Raw genomic sequence first — 21,591 nt, forward strand, 5'->3', positions numbered from 1 at the left:
TTAATAAGTTGAATGTATATTTATTTAAATTTGTTTATTTATTTTAATGAGTTGTTTATATTTATTTATTTAATTAATCTTATATGTATTGAACGATATAAATAAATTTTTATCAAAAACATTCAATTTATTTATAATATCAGGGACAATAGTTATTGAAACGATATTGATATGATTTTGATTAAATTAATAAAAAAATATTTTAATATAATAATATTATATATATATAATATTTTTTAATTAAATTGATTTATTTTAACACATTATAAATATTACAATAGTAAAATATATTAGATGTTATTTATCCACCACCTTTACAAATGTTTTTTTTTTTTTTTTTTTTTTTTTGACGGAGTCAAATGAGCATCAGATCAGTTTGAAGATCCCCAACTACTTTCTATTATTTGAACTGCTAGCATCTTTGAACATTCGAATGACAAAGATAGCACCACAAGATTTTGTCGGGTCCCACACCAACTGCATCAATCTCTAGTCAAGATTTCCATCGCGTTTCACTCAAATTTCCATTACATTTCCTATGATGTTCTTCAAAGTTTTAATATTCCAAAAAACCTAAAGTAAATACGCGTCTTCTCGATGAATAAAAGGAACAGAGATTCACTAGTGGAGTTGCATTCGCGTAGTTTGAAGCGTCCAACCCTCCTCCAGTTTTCCTGCTTGTCCATTCATCATTTTCTGCTTTTCCAGTTTCCCTTTCCCTACGATCTTCCCCTGCCTTCTTGCTTCTCTTTTATATATATCTCTTTCTTCAGTTCCTAATTGGGAGAGCAATCCCACAATTCTTCTCCAACAAATCAAAACAAGAACATAAAAAAAAAAAAATGGATTTCAGAAGAACTCGGTCAGAATTAGCCAGCCGCTCAAACCAACAGAGAAGAGCTACAGGGATGAGGACTAAACCTTCTTTCAAGAAGTGAGTCTCTTTTTTCCTTTTTTTTTGTTACTTGTCATCATTTTTCTTCTCAGCTAAACTACACCAAATTGTCTCATGAGCAAGTAAATCTTTTTCCGGCGAATTGTGTTTCCATCTGCATTTCTTATTCCAGGGTGATTATGCAAGCTCTAGGAATACAGTATGTTGGCTTGGTGGTGAAACCCCTGGTCAGCAATCTGGTATATTGCCTTGTTTGTTTGATCTTCTCTAGTTTAGAACACAAATGGAATAGATTTTACTCTGGGATTCGTGCTCTTCTTTGTTTGGCATCAAGAACTAAGACTTGAATATGCTTGAAAAATCTCAACTGTCTGCTCACTAATGTCTCATCTATCTGTTTTAGTTGCATGACGAGCTTGGGCGCATTGTTCCACATATTATCAATCAAATTGAGGTTGATGTCATGCAGAAGGTGGGAATCACAAGAACTCCGTATGCATTTTGTCAAACAAACATGATATTGATTTAACAGCATAAAACTGACTCAGGTGCTTGGGGAGCTGCGGAACATAATACCTCAGGATATAGATCAAACTGATCTTGTCATGCATCAACAGGTGCAACACTCAGACCGCTTAAAGTTGAAGGGGATGCAGAGAACTAGAAAGCTGAAACTAATCTTGAAATTTGCATTACTCATATAGATGCGCGAGGAAGGACTGATGGACGTAATTACTCGAATCAACGCCCAAACTAATGGTATTGTGGTTCAGCAGATGGAACCTCTGATTGCTCATGCAGACCCCTTACTGAGGTACAATTCATGAAATCCCCTTTTGTCTAATGTTTCGTTTGTCATTTAGAAATCATTCTCGTGCCCTGTAGATCTCCCAGACTGCCTATCAAAGAAGCTGGGCCAGCAGCACCAAAGCTGCAACTCTCCTTCCAAAAGAAGCTGCTCCAACCAACCTTCTTCGCTGAGGATCTTATCAAAGATGAGGATCGTAACAATCTCCAGGTTGCCCTTAGGCAAATTGAATCTGGACAAATATATAGCCCGCCTCTTGAATTCCCTGTTGAAGTAGAGATAGTGGTTGTTGATGGAGAGTTTCCCAGTAATAGCAGCGGCGAGTGGAGTACTGAGGAATTCAATAGCAAAATATTGAAGGAACGGGAAGGAAAGAAGCCATTGCTCTTAGGAGCCTACAAGGCCAGATTGCATGAAGGCATTGCTTCTTTTGGAGGTATCAAGCTCACTGATAGTTCCACTTTGGCCAAATCCGGCAAGTTTAAGTTAGGCGCCAAAGTTTCCTCTAGCAGCCATGTCGGCTGGGAGATCAAACCAGCAGTTACAGAATGCTTTAAAGTTTTAGTTGAACGAAGCAAACGTAAGTCTACCTTCTTTCAGTGTACCTCTCTAGATCTAACAATCCTAGACGTAACAGAGCATTTCATGATGTAACCCGATTGCATACTGAAAGAGGAATGTCTTTCTTTTCCAGAGCATCAGAAAAGCTACCCCCCATCTCTGGATGATAAGGTATTCAAGCTGGAAAACATTAGACTGAATGGTGAATTCATGAAGAGACTGGCTGCTCGCAACATTACCACTGTGAAAGATTTCCTCAAGCTTGCAGTTGTTGATCAGGAGCACCTTCAAAAGGTAAGTTGAACATATGCACTCTCCAGGGGTTCAAGTATCTCAATAAGTGCATTCATGATCCCAAAGTCTCTGTTGTTGTTAGATTACAAATATGCCGAGGAAAATGTTGAATGAAACTGTCGAGCATGCAAAAACCTGCAACAGGGGAGAGGTTCTCTACATGTATAGCAGGGGGACTTTTGATCTCATCTTGAACTCTATTTGTGAAGTCCAAAGTGTCAACGGCACGCCTTACAAACACCTTACACCATCGCAACGGGTAAAGAGTGATCAACAAACCATACATAAAATTGATTCACACACCATTTTAACATGCCAAAGAGAATTATGTTTACCTTTAGGAATGTGTGAAGGAGTGGGTATTGGAGGCATACAACAAGGGGGACAATTTGGAGAGATTTTATGGTATGCGACATAAACACAATAATACACCTCTCCAATACTCACATGTTGATGTTTATGAATAGTGTCTCCCTGACCATCATTTCAGGTAATTCTCTGAGTGGAGGTGAATTAGGACCTTCCCTTGTGTCTCAAAACATGATCTTGACTGATACTAGACCTCATACAAATGGGCTAGAACAGCTTCCTCCATCTCACATAGTGAGGGCAATGCTATTCAACACGCATAGTATTGATACTTTTATGGAATTCTTATCTGATATGGTGCCCCAATGTGTGCAGGACAATGAACGAGAAAATTCGAATCTCTTCCATAGGAGGAGTGAAGCATCATCCAACAGAATCATTGCAGTACAACAAAATGGTAAGTAGTCCTATTTATCATAAGAATATCCTCGTAAGAAAGTGAGACATAAACACATTAATACACCTCTCCAATACTCACATATTGATGTTTATGAGTAGTGTCTCCCTGACATCTTTTCAGGTAATTCTCTGAGTGGAGGTGAATTAGGACCTTCCCTTGTGTCTCAGAACATGATCTTGACTGGTACTGAACCTCATACAAATGGGCTAGAACAGCTTCCTCCATCACACATAGTGAGGACAATGTTATTCAATACACACAGTAACCATACTTTTATGGAATTCTTATCTGATATGGTGCCCCAATGTGTGAAGGACAATGCACGAGAAAATTGGAATCCCTTAGATGGAAGCAGTGGAGCATCATCTAGCGGAATCATTAGAGTACAACAAAATGGTAAGCAGTCCTATTTATCACAAGAATATCCTAGTAAGAAAGTGAGACATAAACACATTAATACACCTCTCCAATACTCACATGTTGATGTTTATGAGTAGTGTCTCCCTGACATCTTTTCAGGTAATTCTCTGAGTGGAGGTGAATTAGGACCTTCCCTTGTGTCTCAGAACATGATCTTGACTGATACTGAACCTCATACAAATGGACTAGAACAGCTTCCTCCATCACACATAGTGAGGACAATGTTATTCAATACACACAGTATCCATACTTTTATGGAATTCTTATCTGATATGGTGCCCCAATGTGTGCAGGACAATGCACGAGAAAATTGGAATCCCTTAGATGGAAGCAGTGGAGCATCATCTAGCGGAATCATTAGAGTACAACAAAATGGTAAGCAGTCCTATTTATCACAAGAATATCCTAGTAAGAAAGTGAGACATAAACACATTAATACACCTCTCCAATACTCACATGATGTTTATGAGTAGTCTCTCCCTGACCATCTTTTCAGGTAATTCTCTGAGTGGAGGTGAATTAGGACCTTCCCTTGTGTCTCAGAACATGATCTTGACTGGTACTGGACCTCATACAAATGGGCTAGAACAGCTTCCTCCATCACACACAGTGAGGACAATGTTATATTCAATACGCACAGTATCCATACTTTTATGGAATTCTTATCTGATATGGTGCCCCAATGTATGCAGGACAATGCACGAGAAAATTGGAATCCCTTAGATGGAAGCAGTGGAGCATCATCTAGCGGAATCATTAGAGTACAAAATGGTAAGCAGTCCTATTTATCACAAGAATATCCTAGTAAGAAAGTGAGACATAAACACATTAATACACCTCTCTGATACTCAAATGTTGATGTTTATGAGTAGTGTCTCCCTGACCATCTTTTCAGATAATTCTCCGAATGGAGGTGAATTAGGACCTTCCCCTGTGTCTCAGAACATGATCTTGACTGGTATCGGACCTCATACAAATGGGCTAAAACAGCTTCCTCCATCTCACACAGTGAGGACAATGCTATTCAACACGCATAGTATTGATACTTTTATGGAATTCTTGTCTGATATGGTGCCCCAATGTGTGCTGGACAATGCACGAGAAAATTGGAATCCCTTAGATGGAAGCAGTGGAGCATCATCCAGCAGAATCATGGGAGTACAACAAAATAGTAAGTAGTCCTATTAATCAGAAGAATATCCTAGTAAGAAAGTGAGACATAAACACATTAATACACCCTCTCTAATGCTCACATGTTGATGTTTATGAGTAGTGTCTCCCTAACCATCTTTTCAGGTAATTCTCCGAGTGGAGGTGAATTAGGACCTTCCCCTGTGTCTCAGAACATGATCGTGACTGGTACTGGACCTCATACAAATGGGCTAGAACAACTTCCTCCATCTCACATAGTGAGGACAATGCTATTCAATACACATAGTATCGATACTTTGGAATTCTTATCTAATATGGTGCCCCAATGTGTGCAGGACAACGCACAACAAATTTCGAATCCCTTCCATGGAAGCAATGGAACATCATCCAGCGGAATCATTCGAGTACAACAAAATGGTAGGTAGTCCTATTTATCACAAGAATATCCTAGTAAGAATTATTCATTCCCATTTTCATAGTATCCTTCCATGGAAACAGACTCATTGCGCGAGTTGAGTCGTCTAGATTCATTGTCTGGGTATTCCCTATGGTATTGACAGCAATGAAACATATCAAAGAAATCTATTCCTTATTGGAGAGCCATGGCAAACTTGAGCCCTATCAAACTTAATCTTGCTTCATTTAGTTGAAACCATCTTCATTTGGACAGGGTTTGGTATTTGTGCACAGATGATCAAGGATAAGTTTGTTTATATCATAGGTTTTTCATGTTTGATTTGAAAAGAAAAAGTATACATAAATCATGTATTATTTCTTTTTTCATTCGTTTACATGTTATTTCTTCTTGACTCTTTAGAAAAGTGTAACACATTGCTTCTTTTCTTCTATCCTATCTTTCCTTGTAAAAAAAGACTCCTTATGTGTTGATGGTGTTGGTTAAATTGTAATCCTTCATTATGAAAAATGAGGGTGAGTTGGAGATCTGATACAAAAATGTCAGAGAACCCACTTGACCTTGTTTTTCAATGTCGTCAATGAATGAAATACCAAAAAGAGTTTCGATCTTCTGGAGATCTTGCAAGGAAATGACATTCTCGGGGGGTCTTCATGGGAGGGAGCTTAAGGTCTACTTGGAAAGATTTAGAATGGATAGGGATTCATCCAATCCATCAATTTGATTCCATTTAAATCCAGCAAAAATTGAATCTTTATCCTTATCGAAATAAGTTTAGTGGTTACTCCGTACAAAATAATAGTCAAAGTATAACTCCGAAACACTAGCTAGATTGCTTCATCAGTACCACACACAAAAGCACTAAACCTTGTTATCAAACCTTAGTTGATCGAGCTATCGAGTAGAGCAGGTTGGGTGAGCTAGAGGAGCTAAAATAATTAAATGAAATAGTTGAGCTAGACAAGTTAGTCACGTTGGACAGGTTGAATGACTAATCAAGTCGGTCATGCTGGCATATTGGACGAGCCAGGGAGACCAAGTGAGTCAATCGCACTGGATAGGTTGGTTGAGTTGTACAAACTGTGCAGGACAAATAGCCAATTAGCCAATTAGGCTAGTAGAACAAATGGGACAGGCAGGCTGATCTAGACAGTCAAACAGACCAAGACAGTTAGGCCAGGCAAGTTAATGATTTAGATGAATCAAATGGGACAGACTATTTGATCAACCTAGTGGCCAGCTAAACTTTTCATATGGGTTGAGCAAGTCAATCAAGTTGGGCAGTTTGGACAGATAAGTCGATTTCAATCTAACCTAACAATTAGATGAGTAGATTAGCTGAACTTGCTAAATAGTTAAAATGAACTGAGTGGATCATGCTAGTTGAATGATTCAAATTAGTTAGATCAAACGATCTAGATCTAGATAAGTTAGGTTGGATGAATCATGTGAGCTAAGCTAGAGAGGCCGAGTGTGATGGACGAGTTGAAGAGGTTAAATGTATTAGTCATTCGCCCCTTCATTAATTCCATATTTTTAGTTTTTTTTCAGTCACTGGAATAAATTAGGCAATATCCATTTACTTATTTATCAATTTGCTCATTCTTGTTCATCCCTCCAGGCAAGTTTTTTTTATAGAGATGATCTAAGAAAAGCTTTGGGTAAAGCATGTTGTGAGATGATGGTTATTAGGGATGATAACAAGGTGAGACACTTATTAAGTAGGAAAAAGTTCATGCCTTAATTATAAAGTATTTGGAACAACCTACCTAGTTAAAGAAGAGAGAGAAAGCATAATGAACTCCATTTCCATATGACAAAATCTAAATTTTCAGATGGAATTGGACCCATAGCCATTGATTAATACATAAGAAAAAGAATTTTCGGATAGAAAACTGGCCTAAATATGAGAACAAGGTGACTCAACAAAACTCTTACGTATATGGTTCATTTTCTTCTATTGTCAATCTATTTGAACATGAATTTCCACACTTCCCGCACATTGGATGAACCATCAGCAACCTCAGCAAGCAAAGAAGCTGTCATTACACCTGGGAGAAGAAAAAGGCAACGCATGGTCACCATTGGAAATTGAAATTTAAACATGCCAAAAGACACCAAAACTGAAGTATAAAAGTCAATGCAGCATAACTAACCACTTGCACTAAATTTACATGTTACATAATTACATTCATCAGATGCCAAATTATCAGATACTGATTCTAAGCTTCTAAAAGAAAAATGCAATATAAAGAGTATTTTCATTTTTCCTCTTCAACATTAACACCAACAAGTTGTGTTTGTGCTTACTATTTCAGGAATGCAATGCGTTCAACGGTAGTCCATCTACTACTGTAGGCATAACTAAAAGAGTATGTTACCTAGCAGCACATTCTCTTTGTTTCATTTGATGGAAAAAAAGAGAGGACAGAAGACTGGGCAAATGAACCATATATGCATTGCACAAGTGAAAATGGATAGGACTGTGCCCTGGTTTCATTCTTTTTTTCTCTTTTACTAAAATATCTTCTTGTTTCATTTTTTTTACTATAAAGACACGTAAATATATTTTTCTTATTATACCCTTCCATTTCAAAATTCCAATCCAAAATGTTTCACAGATGATTTTAAAATCAGCTTAGAAGTTAATCTTAGAATCAACTTGGATCAGCATTTGCACATAAATCTTATGTGTGAGTTATTGCCACTTAATATATACATTTTAAAGATATATCCTACAGGTGCTGCCAAACTCAATTTAGCCTAAACAAGTTGTTTTTAGGATTACTTTGAACGAGTTGATTTTGAAATCAAAAGTGGCGACATTTTCGCTTGAAATCTCATATGAGCTCATTTCCACCTAATATATGCATATGCTCAAACATGAAAATTTAGACTTATTTGAAACCAACTAGTGAAACATTTGGAGTGGAAATCTTAAAATGGAAGGATATAACAAGTAAATGAGAGAGTTGCATTTTGGAAAAACAAAAAATGGCAGAATGATTTTGTAGAACAGGAAAACTATATGTGTGTTTCAGTAAATTACAAGCATGGCATTCATGTTTGGGAAAGCTTACCATCTTCTTCAACCAAATTTACAAATTGCCTTGTACCACCACCAACTCCGAAATAATGCTTCTTTCCTGCCATATAGATTACTCCAAGAGGATGTTGCAAACACTGCAAAATACAAGAGTCTTGAGATATATTGAGAGCCTTATCAACAGGTTTGTATATTGATCATCAAAGAAAAACAGTAACCTTTTTGCCAAGTGCATAGAGACTACTAAGGGAGGACGGTTCATACACAGTTTCTGCCATCAAAATGACATCGTAACCATCATATAATTTTCCCTCTGAACCAGAAACTGTTGCTGTTTGTTGACCAGAATTAGAACGGCAGAGTAGAAGCTGATGGACTTCATTCCAATCACCAGCAAAGAAACGAACGCTAGGGGTTCTGGGAGTTGACGACTTGTTTATAGGCAATGATTCATGTTGGTTTAAGTGTTTCTGTACATTGACTTTCACATTTGGGATGGTTAGATTGCGAAGCACCTCAGCATTAAAGTCTTGAAAGTGAATGACTGATGCGCCCTACAAATAGATAACTGTGATTGTAATAATCACTTAACAGAAAGCAACAAGACATATAAGTTGGGGATCGTACCTCAAGGCCTGCAAAGATCCCTGGAAGTCCATGACCGCATCCAAGCTGACAAAACAAGATAGTTGCAAATATCAAATGAAAGAAATGATATGTTTTTTGTCACCTAAATCGTTGATTCAGCAAAGAATAATGATGTGATTTCTATAGAGGGACCCAAAACCAATGGAAATTTTCATTTAATAATCAGTATCCCTGATTAATTCTGGATAAGTGGAAAATAGGGTTACTTCATAGGGAACTCTGTGAAGGCTCAAGAAAGTAAGTCCAAAGAATTGCATCTTTTCCCAATGATGAGAAGAAAGAAAGAGAAAAAAGACCATATATAAGCAGATATAGATAGCATAAAGGAGGAAAGAAGCCATAATTTAAGGCTGCCTAAGACACATATTAGATGGATTTGGAAGGAGAGCATGGCCCTGAAAAAGAAGCCATTTTTTAGTTCATTTGAACCTATTCAAATTGAAATGACTTGACAAAACCCTGCTTCCTATGTGATAGCTGGTAACTTATAAATGTTAATACAAGCACTTGAGTGATAATCATTTAGATATTAATTATATGCATGTTACTTATATATCATCCATTCTACAATGTCAGTCAGTATTGATTACTTCATGTTTTTTGTGTTGCATGATAGACATATATATTTCATATGGAAGTATGAGTTAAATGTGCTGACTTATATCCTTCATTATATGATTAGCCATTTCTATTGATCTAAATATTCTTTCTAAAAGAATTATAATGACCGCATGTGCCTCTGCATATCCGCATCTAGGTATAGGGCTGTAAATGAACCAAACGTTCATGAATAAGCTTGGTGTTCGGCTTGGTAAGAGCTTGTTTATATTCATTTAATACACACATGATTGATTAAATAAACAAGCTTGAACAACTTATTAAACTAAACAAACAAGCTTGAACACATGTGTTCAGCTCGTTAATGTATATGAACATGTTTGTGTACAAACGTTCGCGAACAACATTCATGAACTATGTTTATCAATAAAACTCTTATCAACATGCTAAATAAACGAAAATAAAGTTTCGAAATGAATAAACAAATTTATATTATCAAGCTTAATGACCAATCAAACAAGCTTAAAATGTAGAAGTTTCAAATAATCAAACAAGTTTGAATTAAGAGTTCGATAACATCTAAACGAACCAAACTCAAGCCAAGTTTGAACCAAGCTCAAGCTCATAAAAAATGAACTCGGCCAAGCATGAGCAATCATTCAATGGCTTGGTTCATTTTGGGTTTGACTCAGCTCGGCTCGGTTACCTTATCAAACAATCTTGAACACCACAAAACTTTGCTCAGCTTGGCTCATTTACATCCCTATGTAGGTTACCAACTCATGCTACATTACCACCTGCCTACATTTCTCAAAGCTTGGAAGTGATCCATTAATCTGAATTAGGCTGAACCCTCGCTACTTTATTTCAGGTCAGTACTTGTAGATGTATCATCCAGGCTTTATAACTCCTCAATTATCCCAGAACTCCAGTATAGGATTGCCTTGGGGAGTCATCTAAATGATTATGATGCAAATAGAAATTCTAAAAGGAGATGATGCTTGGCTCTTTAAATAATATTGCATAACACATGTAAAATAGCACATATATCACCTGGGATCAGGCAGCCCACCTCTAAAACACTTTTTCCTCTGAGAACTAACTCGCCTTTGTGGACCTCAGAATGCAGTCTCTTAACAAGATCAAGTGAACCTTCCCACAGCTTCAAACCCCCTACTCTTGGAAACCCCGGACTTTACTTTTAGGCAAGCACCAAACAATGTACACCGAGCCGCAAGCAGATATCTAGAGAAAGAAAAATGAGCAAAACTAAAGCACTAGCGCACCTTCATATTTTCCTGGAACTAAATCTGAGTTGGCCAACCCGAACACATCAGAGGTACTTACTCTTCCCTATCAAAACAAGAGAATACCAAATAACAGGAAGAAAATAACAAGTATACTTGACACAAGCAACAAATTCAATTACCTTATGAAGAGTAAGCCCATCGGCGATAACTATAGGCTCCACACTTGATTCCAACAGCGATTCCTACTAGAACAACCGACAAAATATTGCTGTTTTATCCTGGGTTGATCAAAGATAGAATTTTGAACTTTAGACAGAGTAACCTCCTCGGTGATGAGAACTTCCACAGGAGCCGGCGATGGCGGAAGGGGGTTTCGTGAAGATGCGGATGGCCCAAATCCCAGACTCGAGAGAGAGAAACTAGGGTACACTTTCTGATGGAAGAAGAGACAAAAAAAATTGAAACAACAACAGCCGAGGGGAAAAGGAACTGAATAAGTAAAATAGAAGACCTCCTCCATCGCTCGGGAGAGAGAGGGACCGGCGACGACAGCCAAGGGAGCGGCGGCGGCGATCTGATGGTAAAGCGAGGCGGAGGCGCGAGTATATCACTAACTGTTGGGCCTCATTGACCTTCATCGGAAACACGGCCCAATTTTATAGTTAGAAAGAACCAAATCAGCATCGTTCAAACAATTTTTCATAAAACCACTTCAAGTTTAATAAAGTCGACACAGCTCCTCAACTTCAGAATTTTGAAGCAGTTCTCCTACAAGCATGTGTTGTTTGAGCAATCGAAAAAAATTGAGTCCAAGATGTATAAAATAGGTGTCTGAGTACAGCAAAGTTTATCGGTTAGTACATTCTAAGTCATGATCATAACCGACCCGTGTTAATTGGAAGCTTAAGCTGTCGAGGACACGGTATATCTCATCGCAACTTGGATGATACAAGTCTTCCACCAGAAATTTATGTACTTCACCATCCAATTCTATCCAGCTATATGCAGATAGCTTCTGCACATTCTTTCTCTTCATCAAATTCCTAATCTCTCTTACGCTGTCCCATCTGCGTGCGTCGGCGTAGATATTCGATAGAAGCACATAGTTAGATGAGTTCTCCGGCTCCAAAACCAGTAGCTTCTTCATGCAGATCTCGGCGAGCTCAACATTTGAATGAATTCTGCACGAACTCAATAAGGTGCCCCAAATAACAACATTAGGCTCTACTTCCATCTCGCAAATGAACTCGTAAGCATCTTCCAAGAGCCCTGACCTACAGAAAAGATCGACTATGCAAGCACAGTGCTCAACCTTTGGCGCGATGCCATGTTTGAGCTTCATGCTGTGAAATGTTGCAAGTCCTTGCTCGACTCGGCCTGTATGAGTGCACGCCGTTAGTAAGCCAACAAAGGTTATGTCATTTGGCTTGAAGTTCTCCACCTTCATCCTCCGATAGAGACCGAATGAATCTTCGGCCAGCCCATTCAATGCGAGTCCGGCGATCATCGAATTCCACGTGACAACATCCCTTTCTTTCATTTTATCAAACACCCTACGAGCTCCTTCGATGTTCCCACACTTTGAGTACATGTCGACCAGAGCTGAGCAAACATAAACCCCTGTTGCCAGACCTTGTCCCTCAATGTAACTTCCTATGTGTTCTCCGACTTCTGCACTGCCGAGTTGCGCGCTGGCAGACAAGATGCCGACGAGAGTGACCTCGTTCGGCTTGCAATTCTTCGCTTTCATCCTCTCGAAAAGCTCAAGCGCCTCTTCCGACTTCCCGTTCTGAGCATAGCCACTGATCATGGCACTCCACGCAACAACATCTCTGTGCTCCATTTCATCAAACACTTGGCGTGCCTTGTCCACATCCCCACACTTAACGTACATTTCTAGCAATGCGGTTTGCAAAATCATATCTTTCTGCAAGCCAATGTCAGTGATCAAGCACTTTACCTTCTCCCCTGTCTTCAAGTCGCCTAGCTTCGCACATATGGATAAAAGTGTCACCACAGTGATCCCGTTAGGCCGAGCATTCTCCTGCTGCATCCGCTCGAACAACCTCAGAGCTTCAGGGAAGTCTCCACTGCGGGAATAGCAAGAGATCATGGAGTTCCAAGAAGCGGACGTTCTCCTAGTCATTTCATCAAACAGCCGGCGGGCTTTGAGGACATTTCCAGCTTTGGAGTAGCCGGATATCAAGCAGTTGACTGGAACCGCGTCCTTGACGGCGATATCATCGAAGGCTCTCTGCGCGGAACTTAAATCACCGGCCTTGCAGTAGAAATCAATCAATGCGGCCTGAATGAAGACGTTAGCTCCGAGCCCACGAAGCAAGAGGTGGCCGTGGACTTGCCTGCCTTGTTCAGAATCTGGGATCGAAGCGCAGGCTTTGAGAGCGAGAGAGATGGATGGAAACGGTAACGGAGTCCCTTTGCGGTGGGCGGAGAAGAAGGCAGCGAGGACCTCTCGATGGAGAGAAAACTTGGAAAAGGCAGAGACGATCCTGCCGCAGAGGTCGGGTTCCGGCTGGGGAATGGATTCGAACAGCTCGAGCGCGTGCATAGCGGCGGCGGGGGAAGGGGAGAGAGTGAGGAGGACATGATCGAGTAAGAGAGGGAGGAGGTCGGGCTGGGACCGGATGAAAAGGGAGTGAATCTGAGCGAGGTGGCGGTGGAGGTGGACGGCACCGGGCTGTTGGAGGAGAGAGATGATGTTCGTAAATCGATCGGACATGAGCGCCGTCGCTCGGCGGCGGCGGCGGCTGCGGCGGCGGTAGCGGAGAGCAAGGACGGGAGAAATTTTATTATCCTGTATCTCGTTAAAATCATTATTAGTACATTTTATTAACTAGTTAATGGCCGTTGCATTACTAACTTCACGATAGAAAATCTTAAAATATATATAAATATAGACAAAATTCAAAATAATACCTTTTGATATTATTTTTGTAAAAAAATATTTTAAAAATAATTATCATTTATATTTAAATATATTTTATTTATTTTATTATTGATAATAAAGTCAGTGTAGTGTATGTTTATCCTAATTTTACATTGTTAAAGGAGAGAATTTATTAATTATTTAACTATATATTTGTATGATTTTAAATGTGTATTTCAAAATTTTTCCTTACTAGATAGAATTTTGAATTTTTATTTTTTTTTTAATCCTATTCATTTATATATATTAATATATTTATTTTAACATTCTCATCTCTATACTTTCATCTTCTCATATACAAGTCATAACCTAACATTTGCTCTATAAAACATGTAGACATACATAGAACATCCGACATTCTCTTCTATTTCAACTTGTATTTTATATAAAATATTTTTCTCAATCCCTTCCTCATTTTACAAATAATATTCTAAATACTTAAAATTCTTAGTTTATAATTCATCATATCTTATCTTAACAATTTTATCTTTAGTTTCAATTTTTTCAATCAAATTCAAATTTAACATTTACCATTTTCCTATAACTATTACAATTACATTGAATATTTTTTAAAATAAAAAATATATTAAAATATTCTTTAAAATTATTTTTTTTAATAATGAAAAAAAAAATAAAGAATGTTTTAATTTTTTACCAAAAATATACATTTTTAATATAAAAAATCTTAGAATAAAAAATTTAAGATCTAAAAGTTTTTGTTAATTATTCCATTTAACTTATTTTATACCACCTGAAAATATAATTCATGTTTAAGCTATTAAATTTCTAAAAACACACGCTTTGCAGCAACTCTCTCTACTTTGATTACATATAAGCGTTGGTGTAATATTCTTTAGGTCAAAGTTGACTTGATTGACTAAGCTTGAGTCTTGGTTTGGGTTTTAATGTTTGACAATATATTGGGTTTAGATGATATGGACAATGCAGGTGCAGTTGTTCATTTGGGAAGATTGTTGATACAATTCTCGTTTGGTCAAGGTTGACCAGTTGAGATGTAAAGGAGAGTCAAGTAGGTCAAGGTTGACTAGATACTTGACTGGAAGTCCTGGTGAGTGAAGTCAGGCAGAAGAAAATCCTGGTGAGTGAAGCCAGGTGAAAGACCTAGTGAGTGAAGCTAGGCAGAAGGAAAATCCTGGTGAGTGAAGTCAGGTGAAAGACCTAGTGAGTGAAGCTAGGCAGAAGGGAAGTCCTGGTGAGTGAAACCAGGCACGAGGAAATCCATATGGATCAAGGTTGATCGGACATATGGTGTTGGGAAGTCCAAGTGGGTAATGGAGGACCGGACACTTGGCACAAAGAGAAAGTCCAGATGAGTCAAAAGTTGACCGAAGTCTTAACGGTCGTAAGTTCAATAGGGAGTTGGCATGGAACTAGGAAGTTCGGACGTAGTAAACTTCCGAAGACCATAACTTTTGACTCGGATATCGGAATGAGGTGATCTCAGATGCGAAACGAAGCTAATTTCAAGCTCTACAAAGATTTCTACTTCCCATCGATTGGCTGATCGATTGGGGGGTTGAATCGATCAGTGGATCCATTGGTTGACGCGAATTCATGCAGAAATGAGCTGAATCGATTGGGTAATCGATTGAAACTTCCCCAATCGATCGGTCGATCGATTGGGAGAGTTTCTGAGCGAACAATAAGCTTCTGAATCGATCAATTGATCGATTGAAGCCTCCAATCGATCGGGCGATCGATTGGAGCGCTGGAAATCGCTCGAGAAACCTTGAATCGATCGGGCAATCGATTCAAGGCGATTCCAGAGAGCACAGAGGCGCTCTGGATCGATCGGTCGATCGATCCAAAGCCTCCCCAATCGATTGGGAGCAATCCAATCGATTGGGATTCGACCGTTGACACAAATATAGACGTTAGCGAGCGTTTTCTTCGACACGGCTTCCTCTCTTCTCTATAGACGAACACAGAACTTCTACACAACGATCTTTACTTCCTCACCGCCAGTTCTTGAAGGTTCTTGGAGGCTCATCCAAGTCAAGATGCGATTTACAACAAGAAGAAGAAGAAGCTAGGGTTTTCATTGTAATCTTGTAAGATTCATTTGTATTTTGCTTCTTTCTTTCTCATTGCTGTATTATGAGGTTGTAAGGCTTCTCCGCCTTCGGTAGTTACCGAGAAGGAGTGTTTTCATAGTGGAGGGTGCGTGAGTGTGTGGATCCTTAGATTAGTCACCTCTTGTGAGGTGGATACCAAGTAAAATCCATTTGTTAACATTGTTGTAGTGTTTCTTGTATTTTCGCTGCACATCTTTGAAGAAACAAGCAACGTCAAGCACGAAGATCGCACCGAGCTATTCACCCCCCCCCCCTCTAGCTACATTTTGGTCCTAACAAGTGGTATCAGAGCAAGATCGCTCTTCACCGGAATCATCGTTGGAAGGGGCAAAGAGCTAGAGGGTGAAGAAGTTGGAGCAAAATTCTTCAAGTCAAAGATTTCTTCAAGCTCAGCTTCAACATGGAATTCCAAGACGGACTTGGATTCGACACAAGGGTGCCTCCACCATATGTATCTACAAGCTTCGATTCTTGGAGATCAAGAATTGAAAATTTCTTGATGATGGAGATAGAGCAATGGTTTGCTCTATTGGAAGGCTTCAAGGCTCCAAGAAACTCAAAGGGCAAAATCCTCAAGAAGAGCAAATGGAGCCAAGAACAAATTCAAAGGTGTGAGGCGAATAACAAGGTAACCAAATTATTGGCTAATTTATTGCCAAGCACCATTCTTTGCAAAATTGGAGAATTTGAAGATGCAAAGGAGCTTTGGAGCAAATTAGCATCAATCCATGAGATCCCCTCCACTGTACCGAATCAAGAGGAATCCAAAGATGGCGACTCATTGGATCAAGACCAAGAGGAGGACTCCAAAGTTGAGAGATGCTCAACTTCCGAAGAAGGAGTCCAAGAAGAAGCTTCATCTTCAAAGGAATGCAATGAAGAGGGCAAGGAGGGAGCATACTCTTTGTTCCATATACAAGATGAAGATGAAGAAATCTCCACCTCTATGATTGAGGGAGAGCAACTTTTGGTGACACCGGATCAAGTAGAAGGAGAAGTCTCCACATCCGGGTCAAGAAAAGAAGAGGATGAAGAAGCTTCCACCTCCACAAATCAAGACATATCTATTGGAGGAAAATCATCATCAGATCAAGAGGAAGCCTCCGCATCCGGATCTAAAGAAGAAGAAGTCACCCCTACACAAGAAGGTATAAATAGTTCATTTAAAAATAAAAATCATATTATATGTTTTGAGTGTAGAGAAAAAAGGCATTACAAAAGTAAATGCCCTAAATTGATCAAGAAGAAGGGCCAAGTGGCACAAAAGGGCAAGGAGAAGCCCAAGGAGACCATCCCCAACACAAAGAAGAGCAAGGAGCACATTGTGTGCTTCTCTTGTAATCAAAAGGGGCATTACCGAAGTCAATGCCCTAAGGGGAAGAAGGCGGTCAAGGCTCAAGGAGGAAGCACAACTTAAGGGGGAGCCTCCAAGGTAAAAAGGAAGGTATCATTCATTGAACCTACCCCCTTAAACAATGGTAAAAAACATGATAGTTCTAATCTATATCATTTTAATGCTATTTACCATGAAAATAGGAGGCATGATGTTATCAAAGAAAATCATGTGGCTCTCCATGCTAAGACAACCAAACATAGGTCTAGGAAGGTAGGTAAAAGTCTAGGCAATAACACTAAGGATTTTAGCTACAAGCCTAGAAACCAAAATGCTCATGGACTTAATGGGAAACCAAAAACTAAGAACTTAGCAATGGAGAATCAAGTCTTGAGATCAAGACTTGACAAACTAGAAAAGACCCTAAAAAGGATGGAAAATATCCTTAAAGGGCAAAATGAGCAAAATCTAGGTTTAGGGCAACAAGGGTCATCCAAGGGCCATAGAGGTTTGGGATACAAACCTAAAATCAAAAAGGATGTACCTACTTATCATAGAGTTCCATATAGTTATGGAACAAACCCTAGGTCTAGTGGTCAAGTCAAAAATACTAGGGAGGTCATCCCTAAGAGTATTTTTGCAACAAACGTGTCTAAGACTTCTAAGAAGTCTAAGAGAGTCACAAAGAAGGTCACAAGGGAAGCAATCCCTAGGGTTGACCTAGAAAAGGTGACCAAGGCTTCTAAGAAGCCAAACAAGGTCACTAGGAAGGTATCTAGGGAAGTTATCCCTAGTGAGTACCTAGAGCATCCAAGGAGCACCAATAGATTTTGGGTTCCTAGGAGCATCTTCTCTATCCCATAGATGGGTTAGAGAGTGTCAACTCTAAGAAGAAGGGTAGTTAACCCAACTTTAAAGAAATTGACACTCAAGGAGCATTTTCAAGGTTATTATTAACCCTTTGAAAATGAAATGGATTTATGATTTACTCTTTGAAAGAGTAAAATGTGCCAAATTTGAGAAGTATTGATTTTATTTTTAATTGGCACAATTTGGGAAAGCATAAGAAATACCAAGTTGGGATGTTGGTATTTTCTTAGTAATTTAAGGCAAATCTAAGCCTTAATTAAATGTGCTACTCTTGTGGAAAAATGAAATATGCCAACACTTGAGGAATATGCTTAATTTCAATCGGCACAAATTTTGTCAAGAGAATTAAAAATGTCAATTTAGATTTTGACATTTTCTTGGAGCGTTTAGAGGGCAATCTAGGTTAGATTTTAAGTTAGCTAAGGTTTAAGGACACTTAGATAGGTAATCTAGGTATTTTATCTATGCTAAACCTTGCCATGATTGTTTGCTCACTATATGTCATGACATCATGATTATTTTTGCATTCGTACCTTATGATGAAAAATACAAAAATACCATGTCATGACATACATACATCATGTAGTTATAGGAAATTTTCTTTTGAAATTATTTCTTTTTGATGTATGCCATAACATTATCATGCATTATGTTTATTTCCTTAAAATTAAGGACAAATGACATTTATCAACAAGTGATATAAACAAGTAACATCCTTGGTGGATGTTTAATTTGCCACTCAAAATACCTAGATAGAGATGCATGATCCCTAGATTAGGGCAAAACCAAAATCTACATCTCACAAAGACCTATAAGGTGACTTGTATGTGTTTTAGTGCACAATAGATACAAGTGAGATGTTAGGATGATGAACAAAACTCAAGATGTTGATTTAGTGCATTCTTTTGAGTTTTAAGTTCATCAAAACACATAGTTATGTGTGTTTCCATCATTGGGAAAGCTAGTGTACAAGTCATGTGCATTAAGCCCAAGGAACATGGTGGGATATTGGTTTTGAAAATGGTTTTAAAATGATTTTGGAAAACCTTGGTGAAGGCTATCTTTTGATAGTAATCATCATTGAATAGTAATACACAAACTTGAAGAAAACACTGAAGTTTTTGTAAGTTTTCAAGTTTGTGTCAATCTTTGAAAATATGATGTATTTTCTTAGAAAACTATTTTTCCTTGAAAATATATACCCTAAATAATGTATACACAAATTTTCATGATTTTTGAAATTTTGTAGAATTTTCTAGGGGTTTCTGAAGTTGACTGAAATGAACTTTCAGCAACTATCAGACCTCAATCGATCACCCGATCGATTGAAGGGTCTCAATCGATCGGACGATCGATTGAGAACAGGCTTCTCGCGAACAGAAGCCGTCTGGATCGATCCAGCCCTCCTGAATCGATCAATGGATCGATTCAGCATGGTCCGATCGATTGGGACCCAACTCCAATCGATCAAAGTTGCTGATTTTGGCTGGTAAAGCCTGATTTCAGCATTTTTGAACCATGGTTAGTCTAGGTAACCATTCCAAACCCTTAAAAGTACATTTGTATACATAAAAAGGGTGTTTTCATGTTGAAAACAAGGATGGATTGGGAGATTAAGTAGAAGTTTAGGTTGAGGTTTGCTTCAAATATTGAATATTTGAACCTCAAAACTTCTAAATTTGGGTTTCCTAAAGGTTTAGGGATTCCATGTCATTGTTGGTGCAATGACAGAAGTTACCACCATGTCTTTAGGGGGAGGGACTCTTTAAAGACATGAAAACTATTTTTCATAAACCTTGGAAGGTGGTTAACCTTCTTTTCAGAAAATGCTCAAGGTTGGGCATTGAAATTAATGAGGAGTGGGTATCCTCATTGTTTAAGTGGAGTTTGCTCATGGATGAGCATTTGATAAAAATGAAGGGTATGGGACCTTCATTTGGATTATTCAAGTGGTTAATGCTCAAGGGTGAGCGTTGATGATAATGAAGGGTATGAGATCTTCATTATCATGGTGATCACAACGAGTGAAGTTGTGAACAACGATAAGCAACTCTTCAGGGGGAGGTGTTGTTTTTGATGTGTGCCCAAATATGGAGGCATGTTTGTGATGTGTGCCAATAGGCGGAGAATGCATGGTTAAGTTAGGCCTTCAGTACCTAAAGGGGGAGTTTGCCCTTTAGAAAAGGAGAAGAATGAAGGGAACCATCATTCAGATATTGGCATGAAGGGAGTTGAGACTATGAGATTAGCCTAATTTCCTAACTTAACATGTGGTATTGTCAAACATCAAAAAGGGGGAGATTGTTGGTGCAATATCCTTTAGGTCAAGGTTGACCTGGTTGACCAAGCTTGAGTCTTGGTTTGGGTTTTGATGTTTGACAATATATTGGGTTTAGATGATATGGACAATGTAGGTGCAGTTGTTCATTTGGGGAGATTGTTGATACAATTCTCGTTTGGTCAATGTTGACCAGTTGAGATGTAAAGGAGAGTCAAGTAGGTCAAGGTTGACTAGATACTTGACTGGAAGTCCTGGTGAGTGAAGCCAGGCAGAAGAAAATCCTGGTGAGTGAAGCCAGGTGAAAGACCTAGTGAGTGAAGCTAGGCAGAAGGAAAATCCTGGTGAGTGAAGTCAGGTGAAAGACCTAGTGAGTGAAGCTAGGCAGAAGGGAAGTCCTGGTGAGTGAAACCAGACACGAGGAAATCCATATGGATCAAGGTTGATCGGACATATGGTGTTGGGAAGTCCAAGTGGGTAATGGAGGACCGGACACTTGGCACAAAGAGAAAGTCCAGATGAGTCAAAAGTTGACCGAAGTCTTAACGGTCGTAAGTCCAATAGGGAGTTGGCATGGAACTAGGAAGTTCGGACGTAGTAAACTTCCGAAGACAATAACTTTTGACTCGGATATCGGAATGAGGTGATCTCAGATGCGAAACGAAGCTAATTTCAAGCTCTGCAAAGATTTCTACTTCCCATCGATTGGCTGATCGATTGGGGGGTTGAATCGATCAGTGGATCGATTGGTTGACGCGAATTCATGCAGAAATGAGCTGAATCGATTGAAACTTCCCCAATCGATCGGTCAATCGATTGGGAGAGTTTCTGAGTGAACAGTAAGCTTCTGAATCGATCAATTGATCGATTGAAGCCTCCAATCGATCGGGCGATCGATTGGAGCGCTGGAAATCGCTCGAGAAACCTTGAATCGATCGGGCAATCGATTCAAGGTGATTCCAGAGAGCACAGAGGCACTCTGGATCGATCGGTCGATCGATCCAAAGCCTCCCCAATCGATTGGGAGCAATCCAATCGATTGGGATTCGACCGTTGACGTAAATATAGACGTTGGCGAGCATTTTCTTCGACACGGCTTCCTCTCTTCTCTATAGACGAACACAGAACTTCTACACAACGATCTTTACTTCCTCATCGCCAGTTCTTGAAGGTTCTTGGAGGCTCATCCAAGTCAAGAGGCGATTTGCAACAACAAGAAGAAGAAGCTAGGGTTTTCATTGTAATCTTGTA

General features: G+C 38.9%; 2 protein-coding genes across 8 annotated transcripts; one reads left to right on the top strand and one right to left on the bottom strand.

The window, feature by feature from the left end:
• Window positions 1-800: 800 nt before the first annotated feature.
• Window positions 801-5,540, top strand: LOC122048430. Its single transcript, XM_042609997.1, has 20 exons — window positions 801-934; window positions 1,068-1,134; window positions 1,299-1,367; window positions 1,444-1,512; window positions 1,600-1,709; window positions 1,781-2,283; window positions 2,398-2,558; window positions 2,641-2,817; window positions 2,900-2,963; window positions 3,049-3,161; window positions 3,243-3,324; window positions 3,448-3,560; window positions 3,642-3,723; window positions 3,847-4,122; window positions 4,244-4,356; window positions 4,440-4,518; window positions 4,643-4,918; window positions 5,044-5,156; window positions 5,235-5,316; window positions 5,398-5,540. Exons 1-20 carry the CDS (start codon window positions 843-845, stop codon window positions 5,454-5,456), a joined length of 2,700 nt encoding a protein of 899 aa, XP_042465931.1. The 5' UTR covers window positions 801-842; the 3' UTR covers window positions 5,457-5,540.
• On the bottom strand, window positions 962-13,643 carry LOC122046222 (pentatricopeptide repeat-containing protein At1g08070, chloroplastic-like). 7 transcript variants are annotated; one of them, XM_042606803.1, is made up of 15 exons: window positions 11,328-11,488; window positions 11,139-11,249; window positions 10,996-11,058; window positions 10,853-10,919; window positions 10,639-10,739; window positions 8,988-9,032; window positions 8,579-8,914; window positions 8,395-8,497; window positions 7,253-7,365; window positions 4,585-4,833; window positions 4,204-4,491; window positions 3,805-4,092; window positions 3,406-3,693; window positions 2,894-3,334; window positions 962-2,799 (listed from the first exon to the last, which is right to left on the bottom strand). In XM_042606803.1, the coding sequence occupies exons 1-9, from the start codon at window positions 11,334-11,336 to the stop codon at window positions 7,283-7,285; spliced, it is 918 nt and encodes a 305-aa protein (XP_042462737.1). In that variant the 5' UTR covers window positions 11,337-11,488; the 3' UTR covers window positions 962-2,799; window positions 2,894-3,334; window positions 3,406-3,693; window positions 3,805-4,092; window positions 4,204-4,491; window positions 4,585-4,833; window positions 7,253-7,282. The 7 variants fall into 7 exon arrangements, 6 of the variants coding, with proteins under 6 accessions (XP_042462737.1, XP_042462735.1, XP_042462736.1 ...); XM_042606801.1 differs by having other exon boundaries at window positions 2,894-3,693; XM_042606802.1 differs by having other exon boundaries at window positions 2,894-3,693; window positions 4,585-4,888.
• Between the last annotated feature and the right edge of the window lie 7,948 nt (window positions 13,644-21,591).

The sequence above is a fragment of the Zingiber officinale genome, chromosome 2B, assembly GCF_018446385.1.
Source record: "Zingiber officinale cultivar Zhangliang chromosome 2B, Zo_v1.1, whole genome shotgun sequence".
In the NCBI taxonomy this organism is placed as follows: Eukaryota; Viridiplantae; Streptophyta; class Magnoliopsida; order Zingiberales; family Zingiberaceae; genus Zingiber; species Zingiber officinale.

Bases quoted from the DNA above. Each gene is read 5' to 3' on its own strand.
- LOC122048430 (XM_042609997.1), top strand. From the start codon at position 843: ATGGATTTCAGAAGAACTCGGTCAGAATTAGCCAGCCGCTCAAACCAA. The intron at 1,135-1,298 runs GTATATTGCCTT...TATCTGTTTTAG, and splicing joins AACCCCTGGTCAGCAATCTG to TTGCATGACGAGCTTGGGCG. The intron at 3,162-3,242 runs GTGAGGGCAATG...CAATGTGTGCAG, and splicing joins AGCTTCCTCCATCTCACATA to GACAATGAACGAGAAAATTC.
- LOC122046222 (XM_042606800.1), bottom strand. From the start codon at position 13,556: ATGTCCGATCGATTTACGAACATCATCTCTCTCCTCCAACAGCCCGGT.